This window comes from Sphaerodactylus townsendi, linkage group LG02 (genome assembly GCF_021028975.2).
Source record: "Sphaerodactylus townsendi isolate TG3544 linkage group LG02, MPM_Stown_v2.3, whole genome shotgun sequence".
In the NCBI taxonomy this organism is placed as follows: domain Eukaryota; kingdom Metazoa; phylum Chordata; class Lepidosauria; order Squamata; family Sphaerodactylidae; genus Sphaerodactylus; species Sphaerodactylus townsendi.
In genome coordinates this window covers 55320304-55332697 of record NC_059426.1, presented here as the reverse complement: position 1 = coordinate 55332697, position 12394 = coordinate 55320304, and the positions used below count along the sequence as shown (strand labels likewise).

Genomic DNA, 12394 nt, shown 5'->3' with positions numbered 1-12394 from the left:
GCAGGGTGGATGGCGCTGCTTCTGCAACCCTCTATGCATCCCACCCCCACCCCCCCTTCTCGACCGGCCAGCCATTATGCGAGGGGGTGGCTCTGTGCCCCCCACGATCGGTCCCCTCACAGCTGACCTCGCCGAGGCGGCCCCTCTCCGGCCGGGCAATGAAGACGGCCTCTGGCCGGCGCTAATTGAATTAGCCCATTCAGGAGACTGTCAGGTGCAAGTTGACGGGCGATCCCCGCGCACTTCGCCGGCTCTATAGGCTGCGGGGGTGGGGGTGGGGGCGCAATGTATAGCTTGACCTTCCCGCTCATAATCATAATGGCGCACTTGTAGGAGAAATCTATTCGCATTCACTTTTAACAAAACCGCTGGTCAGCCGGTCCCTGTAGGAAGGATAGAATCTATTGTATTGCAACAGCTCACTCATGTCCTTCACCAAAGGCCCCAATGAGATCTGATCTGGCCCTAGAAATAGGATTACCGGCGCGTACATTAAAGACGGCGATATATACCTCCCGAGCAGAAGGGGCCAGGCCGGTGTTCCGAAGGCTCAGAAGCATTTGCACGAGAGGTCTATAAGATACACAAGGACACATGGACAGATCTCAAGTATAGATGTACAGAAGTACACACGCACGACCTAGATACATGCATGCATGCATATGTATAGTTATACACACACACACATAGTACATATGTAAGAAGAAAGAGAGAGGATACACCAGCAGAAAGGAAGCTCGCCAGTACGTGTAGTGCTGCTCTTTCTTTCTTTCTTTCTTTCTTTCTTTCTTTCTTTCTTTCTTTCTTTCTTTCTTTCTTTCTTTCTTTCTTTCTTTCTTTCTTTCTTTCTTTCTTTCTTTCTTTCTTTCTTTCTTTCTTTCTTTCTTTCTTTCTTTCTTAAAATAACAAATAATTGGAACAAAAATTAAGAGAGAATCAATCACCCTTCATCGAATTTCTAAATGCATTCTTCAGAGAGGTCCTGGACTTTGATCCGAGGTGTTCTGTAGCTTGGAAAGAAAGTTCAGGACTCGTCCTCTGGAAGACCCTCCCCTCCAAAAAACACAAAAAGACAATCCCCCCCCCCAAAAAAAACCGCCCGATCCTAGCTCCTTGGAAATAACACGCTTAACAATGACATTGATGGCATGATAATATTGATGCCCAATTCAAGATTAACTAGCTCCCTTCCCCTTATTTTTGACAAGCACGAAGGCACAAACGAGGCCACGAAAAGGGGAGAAATAAACGACGAAGGACCCTTTGGGTTCCTGTTCCCAGGTTCAGGTTTCTTTGGCCCCTTTTCTACCTTGCCCCAACTAGTTTCTCAGACAATGGCAAAGGATTGCCCCCCCCCCCGTTCAAAAGCTGGCCCCCTCCTGCCTTGGGCTTCCTTCTCCTCTCTCTCTCTCTCTCTCTCTCTCTCTCTCTCTCTCTCTCTCTCTCTCTCTCTCTCTCTCTCTTTCCATCGTGGCCCGTGTAAGAATCTCGAGCCCGCAGATGCCTCCACAGCAGGACGGGCGCTTCGGCCCGCCGGACTTGGCTGCCCTTTTCCCAGGGGAGGGGGAGAGAGAAAGAGAGAGCGAGAGCGCCAGGCCGGAGCTTCAGCCAAAGCCCTGCAGGTAAGCCAGCCTCCTCTCACCGGCCTCCTTCGTGGCAGCCTGGGCACAGGGAGGGGTTCGGGGTTGGGTGTGATTTTTTCGGGTCTCGCGGCCACCATTTCGCCGGCGTTCCGTTTCTGGCCCATTTGGGGCGGCGTGCGTGTGTGCGCGCGCTCGCGTGTGCGGGAGCGCGTTCCTCCCCGAGCCTAATCAAAGCTTTGGGGCCGCCAGCGCATTTATCATCCCATTACTGTAACAAATCCGGGCTCCCACTCCATGAAAGGTAAAATGAATTACCGACGTTAAGCCGTCAATAAAGTCATTTCTGTAAATGGTGTCTCCGAAGGACTGCAGCATTATTCAACCAGCTTTATCAGCAGCTGGGAAATTACGTGGAGAGGCGCGCAGCGTGTAATAGGGGCCCTGCTTACTTTGATTAAGCGCCGTGCCAGGGAATAGTGACAGTGCTTTTTGACCAGGTTTTATTCGCCGTCTTCTGATGAACGCCAAGCTGATCAGGCGGAATGAAGAGTAATTAAAACCTATAAATTATCTTTCGCAGCCCTTCTCAAGGCGTCTCTTTGCAGGCGAGATAAGGCGGCGGCCCCCCATTTACGGCTCTGAAAGGGACCGAGGCACACAAAGGCTACGCAGCTAAATGGGATATTGATAGTGTCCTAATTAGAATTTAATTAAGTACCCACGCTCGCTTTTGGGATAAAGATTTCAATTTTTCCCCCTCCCCCTTCCTCTTTTTTTTGCAAACTAAAATATAAATAAAACCCAATTTTGGGGGGCGACTGAAGGAGCGGGCATTGGGAGTGGCCAGATGTTCAGAAGGCATTAAGGGGGGGGGGGTCGCGGTTACAGCGTTGGTGGATTCTCTGGTGCCAGTTTGGAGTGTGTTTGTGTGCGTGCGGGCGTGTGTATGAATACATGTATGCATGTCCATATGTATGTATGCATACATATTTCCCTCAAACGTTGCTTTGAAAGTTGTTTCCTCCAGGTTCTGAAAACGAGGCCCTCTGAATGCTCTGATTCAATTGGTTGACGATTTGGAGATTTAAAGAAGACCCCCCCTCCCCGGTTTTCAGGCATTCGGACCTGTTTGAGGCGCTAAGCACCTCTAAACCCACCTCCACTTTCAGCCCTCACCAAAACACTGCGAGTTGGAATGATTCGTCAATTAAACAGCAATCTGTAAAAGAAAAGAAAGGAACAATTCCTTTTTTTTGGGGGGGGGGATAAGAATCAAGTCACGTGACGCCACTTTGGGGGGGGGGTAAACAGGTTCGCCAGGCTTTCAAGCTGCCGTCTAAGAATGTTTATGAATAACTGAAAGAGGCGCAGCGTCCTTGAAAGGTAGAAAACCTCCAGCCTAATAAATCGCCACTACGGTGGCCCTGCGCATCTCTTTTTCCCCACTTTCTGGCCATTAAGTACCCCGTCCTAATATTTCATAACAGAGTAGTTGGTGGGAGTGGGGGGAGGGAATTATTGCAAACAATTAAATGATCCATGCAAAGTGAATAAAGCCAGGCCAGAGCGCAGCGTGGTGCGAAGGAGAAGCAGCCTGAGCGGCCCATCCAGTCTTGCTGTTTACGAAGAATGTCTCGGTTGCTGAACAAACTGCCGGGAGCCGATTTGGGTTTAGCCAAGATGCAAGATTTGGGGGTTGGAGGGCGGGTTATTCACGATGTGCGGGTGCGTGTACAACGCGGACAGCTCAATTGCGTGAAAGCCAAGCGGCTGAGAAACGTGTGGTTTTGACAACTGTATGTTCATCGGCAGCCTTTCCTGAAATAAATAAGCCAGCTCTTTTTTTTAAAAAAAGATGCTTTATACCACCTGTGAATGTGTGAATGTGACCCTGGCCGGAAGACACTCAAATGAAACCAAGCGAAGGTCCACAGAAGGGTTCATCTAGACTAGCCTGGCACCGACCCACAGGATGCTAGGAAAGCTGCCAGCACATCCCAGGCAAATGGAAACAGGATACAAACCCTGTTGCGTTCAATGGCACAGACGGAAGCAAGAGCCCCCCCCCCTTTTAAATCGACGGAGACAGAAACTGTGCGGGATCGGGACCCCAAATTCCCCCCACCCTCTAAGCGGCTAGTTGTGATGCTAAAAAAAAAATTCCATAGATTCTCACATGTGTGACACAGACCAGGCACATAAACACAGAATGGTCAGAACAATATGAGAAATCTGGCCGGAACTTCATCTTAGGTGTAGATGCCTACTCACTCCTGGAAACACATACATTCCACACACACCCTGCCCCGCATTGGTCTAGTCCAATGTGTTTATATTATATATATGGCCATCTTCTAAAGGACTTCAATATTCTTCTACTGAAGGAAAATAGAGAAAGGACTGCATTATCAAGGCCTTTTCTGAGCCTTACAGGTGGTGCAGACACACTGTCGTGGCATGGAGCGTGTGGGGGGGGGGGGGCGGGAATTATCTGTGATCTGGTCTTTTTTTTAAAAGGAAAAATAATATTAATAATAATTATTATTCCACGAACAGTCTTAAGCCGGAGGGAAATGGGACTGAGAAAAAGGATCTTGGAAAGGAAAACGCAAAACCGCCTGCGAAGGAGCCAACCCCTTGGCTAGCGTAGCTGCAAAGTTGCGGCGCTGCCCATTGGCTGACGTCAGGGGCGTCACAGAGTTCCTCGGCGGTTCATTGGTGCTTTCCACGTGCGGGCCATCCTCACGTGCTTCCGGTCGGGATGAAAAAAGTGTGGCTGAGAGATTTTTTAGGGAGAGTTTGTGGCAAGATCGGAGCTGTCAGAGATTTTGCTTTTTATTTTTTATTTTTTAAAGAGAGAAGTGGGGGTGGGGAAGGTACGTGTGTGTGTGTGGGTGAAATATGCACGTGCAAGCTGGCGATTAAAGCATCTGCCAAGGCTGCTCCGTGGGCAAAGCTGACTCTGACACTTGGGGAAACCCCAAAGCTGCAGCCTTTGGAAGAAGATGGGTAGATTGTGAGAAGACTTCGGGGGGAGGGGGCGGGGTTTGGGGGGGCGGTTTTGTTTTGATCTTTGCTTTTTTAAAAAGAAAGGGGTGAAGGAGAGAAGGAGAGTGGAACTATAACTGCCAAAAAAAAAGAAAGAAAAGAAAAGAAAAGAAAGAAGCAACCAGGAAAGAAAAGCGAATCCCTCCAAATGCCGGAGTCTTCGGACCTCCCTCTCTAGGACTCGCCACCAGCCGACAACAAGTGGATATTATTTTGCACCCGGGGACTGCTTTTGCGCGCCGGTTGGAGCCGGCCGGGCGGACCCCGCCAGCAGCCCGCGGGAGCGGGGACAGAGGCGAGCGAGGCGGCGAGCCCCGGAGCTGGCGACTGACTATGGAAGATCAGACGGACGCTAAAAGTCTCCGCGACTCGGCCGCCCCGCCGGCCGCCCGCCCCGGCAGCGGCAGCGATGGCGAGAGCGCGGCCGTCTCGCCCAGCCCGGCGCCCCCCTCGCCTGCCGCGCCTTGCCTGGTCTCGCTGCACCCGCACCACCACCCGCACCATCACCCGCACCACCACCACCCGCACCACCCGCCGCCGCCGCCGCCGCCTCCCCAGCCGCGGCCGCCCCCCCAGCAGCCGCCGCCCCCCCAGCCGCCGCCGCCGCCACCGCCACCGCCGCAGCAGCACCGCACCACCAACTTTTTCATCGACAACATCCTGAGGCCGGACTTTGGCTGCAAGAAAGAGCAGCTGCTGCTCCTCGCCGGGACGCCCGCCGCCGGAGCGGGAGGAGGGGGAGGAGGAGGAGGAGGAGGGGGTGGCGGCGGCCGGGACCGAGCCCTGGATCGCGGGGCCAGCTCAGGTAGAGAAAATGTCAACCCTCTGCTCGGCAGGCCCCCCAACCCGGCCTCCTCGCTCCTGAGCGCCGAGTCGCCCGGGGACCCCGACAGTTCCGGCACGGCCTCCAAAGCCAGCCCCGCCGCGGTGCCAGCGGTAGGGACGGCCAAGCCCCCCTTCTCCTCTTCCTCCTCCTCCTCCTCCTCCTCCTCTTCCTCTTCCTCCTCCTCCTGCTCGGAAGGGAGTGGAACTAACCCGGCGAAGTACGGGGAGCGCGCCAGCCCCACCATCCTGCTCATGGGCTCCAATAATGGAGGAGCGGTCAAGAGCGACTCCCAACAGCCGCTGGTATGGCCTGCCTGGGTGTACTGCACTAGGTATTCAGACAGACCATCCTCGGGTAAGAAGCCTCTTGCGTGCCTCGAGATCCACCCCACCTCCACCCCCCACCCTCCTCCACCCCAAAGGGGATCCGTTGGGGCCGCTGTGGCCCACCCGCAGCCTCCCTGGGCCGGGCTGGCCGGGTCTGCGCGGGAGGAAGCGCCCGGGGGTCCCGAGGGCCTTACTCTCTGCGAAGGGTGTGCATAGGTTGTCACCTGCTGCTTTGCTTACCGGGGTGGGGGGAGAGACAGGACTGACGGAAATCCCCGGGACCCCCTTCGGACAGGCCGCGCATCGGGGCTGCAGCGCGCGCGCGGGGGGGGTAAGCTTCCGTCGAGGGGGCCGCTGCTGTGACTTTCCTTCGGTCTCCAGTAGCCCCTTTCTCCGCCGAGCGCTTGAAAGGGCTGGGAAGGGTTTTTGGTGGGGGTGTTTTGGAGCAGCCGAAGCCGAAAATCCGTGGAGTTTGGGACCGGGCTCTTAGGAGATCCCCTCCGCCAAGCGAAGGGCGCCAGCGACGCCGCGGGTGGTGGAAACCCGCCGAGATCTCAGCAGCGCGGCTGCCGGGCGGGCAGACCAGGCTGGGGGACTCGGGAGTCCGTCTTCCTGGAAGGAAGGGGGACTTTTGCATTTCAGGCGGGGGTTGTCTGGAGCGGAGAGGCAGCTGTCCAGGACTCAGGCAGTGAATGAGGAGTGTGTTGAAAACCGTGTGTGTGTGTTTGTGTGTGTTGGGGTTGTATTGTTGGAGAATCCAAGAGGAGGTCGAGGGTGTGCTTGTGCGTGCGTGTGAACGAGAGAGGGAGGCCGAGATGGAAAAGCTTTTTCTTGGACAGGCAAGGAAGAGGCCTCTTGGCGCTGGGAGAGGGAAAGCCGAGGCCTCCGTCTCTTCTCCTGGCCGAGTCGCGTCCCCCCCTCCCCGCCTCTTCTCTTCCACACACCCCCCCTCCCCGTTTCCTCGGTTGCTGGAAAGCGAAGACTTAATCCCTCCGCTCCCAACAGTGTCAAGAGCTTCGGCCCCGGTTCTTGCGGAGCGGAACCGCTTTCCACTTGGGCTGGCACCCAAACAGAGCCGGCGCCGGGCGCAAGCGGGGGGTGGGGGCGAGGTCTCTCTCCGCCTCGGTGTCGGCCCGGCGTCAGGAGCGAGTCAAGCGAGGCAGCCGCTCCGGGTCAACGGCGAGCCGAGCTCTCCCAAAGGCCCGGGGCCAGAGCTGCTTGGGTGCCCTGGGCGCACGGGCTGCACAGCCAGGCCGGAGGGCACTGGGGGGGGGGGCGGGAAGGAGCAAATCGCGGGGGGGGGGCTTTTGACCCCCTTGGCGGGCGGTGGGATGCGGAGATCTGCGGCTCCGTCGCTTCCTCCTCCCTTCCCTGGCTGCGCTCCTCTCTGCCGGCGGGGGATCAATACAGGCCGCTATCAGCAGCGCCATCGCCATCGCCATCGCCATCGCGGCGCTATTGACCCCGGGCCGCTCCTGGAAACTCCGAAAAGCCACTTTGATTGACTAAGCGGACAGCGTAAGTGATTGAGCTGTCAGCTCCGCCGATCGGAGGGCTCCGTCCTCTGGCCGTCCGGGAGAGCAGGGCTCGTGCCCACCGGGAAGACCTGCGCTGACCCGCCCGGCTGAAAGCCGTCCACCCCGGTAGGCCCTCGGCTCCCCTGGCCGGCCCCGAAGGGGGTCGTGTGCCGGCTGCAGCAGCCCAGGAAGACGTTAGGACGGCCCCACTTGGGGGTCCTGGGAAGGGCACCCTTCCTCCCCCCCCCCTCCCAGCAGCCGCCCAACCAAGTCCAGGGGGCGAAACAGGGTTTCTGGAAGGCTGAGAAACGCAGCAGGCTCGCAGGGGGGTTTGTTTTGTTTTGTTGCAGGGGGTGACGGCTTTGAGGTTGGTGGCGCCACCGATGTTTTACTAGGTAGCCCTAATTTTTCTTTTTTACCCCTTTGAGTCAGGTTTCTTGCTAGGTCGTTGGTCTTGCAATAAGCCAGGCGGCCTCGGAGGTCAGCCTGGGCCTACCGGCGTCTCCCCTCTTCCGACCTTCATGTAGCTGGCCGTACCCAAGCAAAACCGAAGATCTTCCGCTGGCGAAATCAACCAACCTTTTCGAAATCCATTTTAAAAATGCAACCTGTCCCGATTTTGTCAACATTTCCCTTGCATGGGGCAACTAACAGACCCTTCCCCCCGGCTGGGAGATTCTTTCAGGCCGTATCAAGACAAATAAATAGATAGACATCTTTCAAGATATGCATTTCTTTTTTTGCTGGGGAGGATCCATTCATTTGCTTTTAACATTTCTCTCCGCTTCCCTGAGCAAAATGGATTGCCTTTAATATATATTTTTTAACAAAGCAAAATCCGGAACGCTTTCAAACAGAGTCGTTCTGGTGTCTGTTTGGCGGTTATATTTCACATTATGTGGTCACTGAAAAAATATATATATAATACAGGTGTTCTATATGGCACGTAAGGCTAATGATAATATATGTATTCCTTGCCTGTACCGTAACATCCAAATGTGCACGTAGAGCAGGCGCGATTCACAATCCGGGACAGGAGCAACTTCTGTCCTGTAATCTTTTTTCCTCCCCCGTTAAAAAAAAAGTAGGGAGAAAAAGCAGTGTTACGTGTGTGCGCGTGTGCGTTTGTGTGTGTGTGAATCTGCCATCCGGTCCCACCACAATTCCGGAAGCGGGTTTTGAGGGGTGTGCAGCAGGTCGAGGGTGTTTTTTGACCCGAAGTGGCGGCCGCGCTGCGCTCTTGTGAGCCGGAGCCCCGATTCCCAGCGAGAAGGCCTGGCGGGCAGGTGGTTCTCCAGACGGGAACCAAACGGGCCGGTTGCGGGACTCTCGGGAGCGGGACGGGACGGCTGTAGGTCGGAATATCTGCCGGGGCGATGCTTCCCAAGCAAAGATGGCGCGGGAGGGCCCTGCCAAGGCTGCAGATGCCCGGCCTGGGGAGGGACACAGGCCGCGTTGCTGGCTAAGATTCTTGCTGGCTAGGATCCCGGTTGGGCTGCAACCCCGGGCAACCCTACCTGAGAGTCAGCGCCATTGGATATATGGCTATTTGCTTCCCAGTCAGCGCCGGGCGTTTCGCGCGGGTTGCTTTTGTTTTGTGCGTTGTGGGTCAGGCGCTGCCCTGTTGTTTCCCATTAGGGGTGAAAAGTGAAAGGAGCCGAGGTTTTCTCGCGTTAGGCGGGCCGCCTTATTGTTTCAGCCGGATGGCTGGGATTAGTGGCAAGAGGGCGAATGCATTTTCTTTTGAACATATATTGCCAGGGTCGTTTGTTTTTTTTTTTTTTTAATAAAAAAAGGAGAGGCCTGCTTTGGTTTTCTGACGGGCGCCTCGGTTCGGGCAGCGCCAACGGAGCTTGCTGTTCTCACTGGATTTGCGAACATTGGGATTTGCAACATTTGCACCGGGTAGGACTGGTTGGCTGCAGCTGAGTTGCGGTTTAAAAATGAGCGTGGTGAATTGGGGGGTCTCTGCCTCTGCCCCTTCTCCCGCTCCCGAAAGAATCCCTTCTCGATTCGGTTTTAATAACATATAGAAAGAGACTGCCGTAAAAGCCGGTGGGAAACCTGTCCTTGTGCATTTCAAATTTTCCTTGATATTTGCATTTTTGGAAGATTAATGACGTCGGAAAAGGATTTCTGAAACGGGGGTGCCTCCTAGTGCTTTTTAACTCTTGCAGGCCTGACAGAGCTGTTTATCTGCCCCACGAGTTTCCGAAAAATTAGAGATCCCCCGCACTATGCTTGTAGAAGTAGTTTAGGGATGGGAGAGGCCTATCTCCCGAGCACCATTAACTTCTGCGGAAATATATATATATTTTCCCACGGATGCAGCCAGTACATTTAAAGGGGGGGGGGGGAGAAAGGAGGAAGAAAAGAAAAGAAAAAAGAAGCAGCGCGTAACTAAACCTGTCGGCCATTTTTTCCACCCTTTGGAAGTAATTCAGGAGCTTTGCCTTTAAGAGATAAGATTTGTTCCCTGCGCTTTTAAGGTGAGGCGAGTTGGGAGTGGTGGCTCCCGGAGAGAGAAACGCACGCATGACAGGCGTCCTAGGTATGGGTGCGCCTTTTCCAGTTACGCCTAGTTTGATAAATCTCGATCAACAGATTGATCTGGCTATCCCTCCATTTATCAAACGAACGGCTCATCTCCAGCAGTTGGGCGAACAGTTCTGCGTCTGGGGCCCGGCGGGGGAACAGAACCAGCAGCAGGCGGGTGGCACCGGCGTCCCTTTCCTTTCCTTTTGTCTCCCAGCTCTGCGGGGTGGGGGTGGGGGTTGACCCCTTTGGAATCCCACCCTCGGCCAGAGAGGGTCAGCTGGTTCAACCTATGCACACTCGCCTTGGAGAGTCAGGCCTGTGAACCTCACTGCATGCAGGGGCTGGGGTGGGGAGGGCTGGGGGGTTAGCGTCCCCGGGGCTGATGTGGGAGACGAAGGGGTCGCGCTGCAAGCCGGCTGGGGTCGTTTTCGGTGGTCTGGAGTGGGATGACTCCGTTCCTTGAGCCGGGATAGCCCTGACCCCGCCATCCCGGACAGAACAGCCGGAGCAATGTATGCGCCGAGCAGGGCCTTTTGGGGGGCGCCTTTCTGACCCAGCCACGCTGTCCCCCTTTCCCCCTCTCCCGCCCCCTCCCCTCCCCTCCCCACCCCCACCCCCGCCCCCGCCTCTCCCCTTTTGTGCCCGTGGCGTGTGCGTTTCTCTTGCCGCCCGCAGGTCCCCGCACGAGGAAGCTGAAGAAGAAGAAGAACGAGAAGGAGGACAAGAGGCCGCGGACGGCTTTCACGGCCGAGCAGCTGCAGAGACTCAAGGCCGAGTTCCAGGCCAACCGCTACATCACGGAGCAGCGGCGGCAGACCCTGGCCCAGGAGCTGAGCCTCAACGAGTCGCAGATCAAGATCTGGTTCCAGAACAAGCGCGCCAAGATCAAGAAGGCCACCGGCATCAAGAACGGCCTGGCCCTCCACCTCATGGCCCAGGGACTCTACAACCATTCCACCACCACCGTCCAGGACAAAGAGGAGAGCGAATGACGCTACCCCCCACCCGACCCCGACCCCGACCCCAGCCCCAGCGCCGCCTGCTTCACACACCCGGGCTTCGGAAGCTGCTGCCGCTGCTGCTGCGGAGAAATCCCCTTATATTATTATTAATTATTATTATTATTAATTATTATTATTATTATGAACCCGAACGCCGGGCAGGAGGCCGAGGACCGCGGGAGGCTGAACTAACCGGACAGACAAGGACAATCCGGAGCAAAAAACCCCCAGACACACACAAAGGACATTTTCGCCGCCACGTTGGAGGGGGACTGAGAAGGGTGCTATTTAAAATAATAATAATAAAGAATCAGATTTATTGTCTATTCATAGCTATAAGGATTCCGATTTTAAAAAAAATATCCCCGAACACTTACAAAAAAATTATCTATATAGCCAAACATCGTATGACTTTGTATATATTTAATTTCAGGTAAGGAAAAAAATGTGTAGCGTTTTCTATTGGCTCTTCCTGTTGAGCACTCGCTCTTTTCCACCCTTCGCTCTTTCTTTTGTCCGCGTTTGTTTTCCTTTCTTACCTTGGGGTCTCTCCCTTCCTTTTTCTTCATCTTGTTTTCGGAGGAGGTGTCTGACTCTCTCCAAGTTCGCTCCCCCCCCTTCCTTCCTGTGTGCTATTGTGTGTGCATTTTTCTGTCTTTATTTTGTGCGTGTGTGCGTGTGCCGTTCTTTTTCCCCCCTCCTCCCGAGGAAGCATAACAACAATACGACCCACAGACTGCGAGACTGAACCCCTTGCTACAAGCCAAAGATTTTTTTTCTTATGTTCAGAAATCTGTAGTCTGAAATAAAGTGTAGATTGTGTTCAGGACACAGGCCGGTTGTAATTTTTCCCCTGCCCCCTCCAGGTTTAATATATCCAGATTTTTTTTAAAAATCCTATTGTTGTTTTCCTTAGGCTTTTAATCTGATCATTTTCTCTCCTTCTGAAGATAAAATATTTCCTGAAAACCTTGTCTTTTCGAAGTTGCTTGTCCCCTCTCCTTCAGGGACAGAACGTGTAGGCCGCAAGACGTCCTGAGAAGCGCGGCCTTCTTAGCAAGCCAGGGTGAACAGAACCGCAGACCAGGAACTTTTGGGCCCGTTTACTTGGAAGTAAGTCCCACTCATCTGCCTGGGCTTACTTCCGAAGGAATGCTGGCCTGAGAAGTCCTTTGGAAACAAAGGGACCACTCCCAGTTGCGTGGGGACTAACCTTTCCCTTCATTTACAGAGGTTCGATCCCAAGTCAGTGCAGCTGCCTTGGGCGAGTATAGCTAAGCCCTTAGGTTTCCATGGGGCTGCTTGAGACTGAGAGTAAATTGTAATGCTAGGTCCTAACGTCGTGCGTGTTGTGCGCGTGTGTACACACACACACACACACACACACACACACACACATATGATAAATGCATAATCATGTCAGGAAATTTTCTGACTCCTCCGAGTTGCAGGATGTGCGGGAGAGAAATTTGTCTGACAGCTCCCTGCCTCGCATCCAGGATCATATTGAATTTCCACCGAGGCTCCTTTTGCCAGGAAGAGCCATAGAGGCAGA

The 12394-nt window shown here is 54.5% G+C and overlaps 1 protein-coding gene across 1 annotated transcript; it reads left to right on the top strand.

Annotated features, from left to right (window-relative positions):
• The first annotated feature begins 4200 nt into the window (after positions 1 to 4200).
• On the top strand, positions 4201 to 11668 carry EN1 (engrailed homeobox 1). Its single transcript, XM_048486423.1, has 2 exons — positions 4201 to 5811; positions 10514 to 11668. Exons 1-2 carry the CDS (start codon positions 4965 to 4967, stop codon positions 10828 to 10830), a joined length of 1164 nt encoding a protein of 387 aa, XP_048342380.1. The 5' UTR covers positions 4201 to 4964; the 3' UTR covers positions 10831 to 11668.
• Positions 11669 to 12394: the final 726 nt, after the last annotated feature.

Bases quoted from the DNA above. Each gene is read 5' to 3' on its own strand.
- EN1 (XM_048486423.1), top strand. From the start codon at position 4,965: ATGGAAGATCAGACGGACGCTAAAAGTCTCCGCGACTCGGCCGCCCCG. The intron at 5,812-10,513 runs GTAAGAAGCCTC...TGCCGCCCGCAG, and splicing joins TTCAGACAGACCATCCTCGG to GTCCCCGCACGAGGAAGCTG.